Source organism: Penaeus japonicus, unplaced genomic scaffold (genome assembly GCF_977035675.1).
Source record: "Penaeus japonicus unplaced genomic scaffold, GWHDUDI00000001_assembly GWHDUDI00000011, whole genome shotgun sequence".
Lineage (NCBI taxonomy): Eukaryota > Metazoa > Arthropoda > Malacostraca > Decapoda > Penaeidae > Penaeus > Penaeus japonicus.
This window is the reverse complement of record NW_028234413.1, coordinates 36,571,817-36,574,316: the sequence shown is the minus strand read 5'-3', so window position 1 is coordinate 36,574,316 and position 2,500 is coordinate 36,571,817. Positions and strand designations below refer to the sequence as shown.

Here is a 2,500-nt window from a genome sequence, read left to right as displayed (position 1 = left end):
ATGATAACAAGAGCATCGCAAGAGAGGATCCAAACCTACACAATGAGGATCCTAACTTCTATGACGGCGTTGATCCTGCTTCTTGGTGAGTACAATTTTCTCTTATAGTTCTTCCGTTTGTCTTACTTATTGGACTTTTAATCCTTCAGTTCCTCATAGAATATTTATTTTATTTCTCTTATAGTTCTTCTATTTGTCTTACTTATTGGGCTTAATCCTTCAGTTTCTCATAGGATATTTATTTTATTTTGTTTTATTTTATTTTATTTGTCTTTTTATTTATTGATTATTATTATTTTTTTTTTTTAGATAATTAGACTTATTATTATATTGAGGATAATGGGAAGTAATGGCGAGTGTACCTTTTAGAGTTACTTAGAAAAGAAAGAAAAATGTTCATGGTTGCAATATCTTCATCTTCATGACCACAAGTCATTCTGCTTGATGGTGATGAGGGTGATGATGGTGGTGATGGATGAGATACAGAGATGACAGCTCGTTATGAGTTCGTGGATGTGATTGAGTGACTCATTTTCATTCTTATTTTGCATCGTAATGACTGTGGGTTAGTATATTTCATTTATGGTACTGAATATTAAGTCTATTTATCGTTATTATTACTATCATCATTATTATTATTATCATCATCATCATCATCATTATCATCATCACCATCACCTTCACCATCACCTTCACCATCATCATCACCATTTGCATATATACATTTGCAAACTTTCGAAATATTTTTTACGACCGTTAAAGAAAGACAAATCTCAGAAATCAAATTTTTACATTGCTATTTTGGTCCCTTTTTTCCACTTATTTCGTCTGGGAAATTCCATTAAACACAACATTTCCTCTTATTATTTCCACTAAGTCCCAAAAATATCATTTACATTATTTTTTCTTTATCATCAATACTTTTATACACTTACATCAACTTCAATCATCCTAAAAGATACGTTTATGTTTATAAAGATACTCGAATTACTGAACTTCGTCGACCAAGTGTAATATTTTCAGATTTAAAGTAAGATTATCCGGTGGAGTTATTAACAGAAGTTGCATCACTGCCCTCTCTGTTGCCACGCTTAGGAAGGGGGTAGGGTGCGGTGAGAGCAGGAGAGGGGGAGAGTAAGAGAGGGGAAGGGGAAATGGGAGGGGAGAGTAGGAGAGGGGAGAGTAAGAGAGGGGAAGGGGGAAGGGGGAAGGGAAGAGAGAGTAGAAGAGAGGAAGGGGAAGGGGAAGGGGAGGGGTAAAGGGAAAGGGATAGGGGAGGGGTGGGTAGGAGAGGGATGGGGAGAGGATAAAGATGGAAGAAGAAGGGGAAAGTGAGGTGTGGGGGTGGGGGAAAATGGGGAGCATGATGGTAGGAGAGGGCAGAAGGAGAGGAGGGAGGGGGGGGGGGGGAAATGGAGTGGGAGGAGAAATGGAGGAAGTGTAGATGGAAGGTGAAGGGTGGTAGGGGGAGAGGGGAGATGGGGAAGGAGGAAGGAGGTGCAAGGGGTGGGGGTGGGAGGGGGGTGATTGCAGCACAGTGAATCATGAAACTGTTGACACGGAGTTGCTTAGTGGGTCAACCATATGCTTTCAAGAAGAAGGAGGAACATAAGAAGAAGAAGTAAATATATATCAAAGAAAAAAAAAAAAGAAAGAAGAAAATAATACGATGAAAAAATAAAAAAATAAGATAATTAATAGTTACTGTTGTTGATGAGAAAAAAAAATTAACAGATTCTCACAGGATTTCTTCGCAGACAATAAACACTAAGTAATCCTGCAAATATCATCACTTTTGCCTAAAATTGTCGTACCCGAAAAGTGGGACGTAGCAGGTTTGGTAAATATTGCAATGAATAAACGATATAGCGTCAGAAATGAATAAAACTGAATGAATAACACGACTGGCTTGATTTGTCACACGTGTACCAGCGATTGTCACGCGATCGGAAACCGGTGTCCCGGATGTGGTTGCCAGAACTTTCCGCCGAGAAAACGTTCTTCTTAATAATTGCTTGTAAATGTTTGAAACGTTGCCTTTCTTTGCTTATATACATCCATTTCTTTTATTTATCTTTTTTGTGTTATTTTCGATATGTTTTTTGTGTTATTTTCGAACTATTTACCAGTCTATCGAATAATCTGTCTATCTTTCTGTCTTATTTCATTTTCTTATTCATATATGTTCAAAAGATTTATTTTTGGTATCAGTCTTGCTGTTTCTTTGGCTATCTATCTTTACATGTTTTATTATTATTATTATTATCATTTACCTATATATGTCTTCCTCTGTCTACATTCTCGAAATCATTTCAAACGCTTCTTACTTCATCTATCCATCTCTCTCTTATTTCTATTTCTATATATCTATCTCACCAATGACCTACAACCATATCTCTATCTATCCCTCTATCTCAAAACACTATTCAAAACTCCTTTATTCGCATTTTTCTTTTTTAAGTGAAAGGTCCCTACCAGAAGATAGCAAAGCGGTTTAACC

At 36.7% G+C, this 2,500-nt stretch overlaps 1 protein-coding gene across 2 annotated transcripts in view; it reads left to right on the top strand.

Annotated features, from left to right (window-relative positions):
* LOC122262425 (uncharacterized) overlaps positions 1 to 2,500 on the top strand; it is a 74,803-nt gene that overhangs the window by 3,450 nt on the left and 68,853 nt on the right. For both annotated transcript variants that reach the window (XM_043030420.2, XM_043030419.2), the window contains exon 2: positions 1 to 85. This exon is cut by the window's left edge and continues 151 nt beyond it. In XM_043030420.2, coding sequence (XP_042886354.2) covers positions 1 to 85 — 85 coding nt within the window. The remainder of the gene's footprint in view (positions 86 to 2,500) is intronic.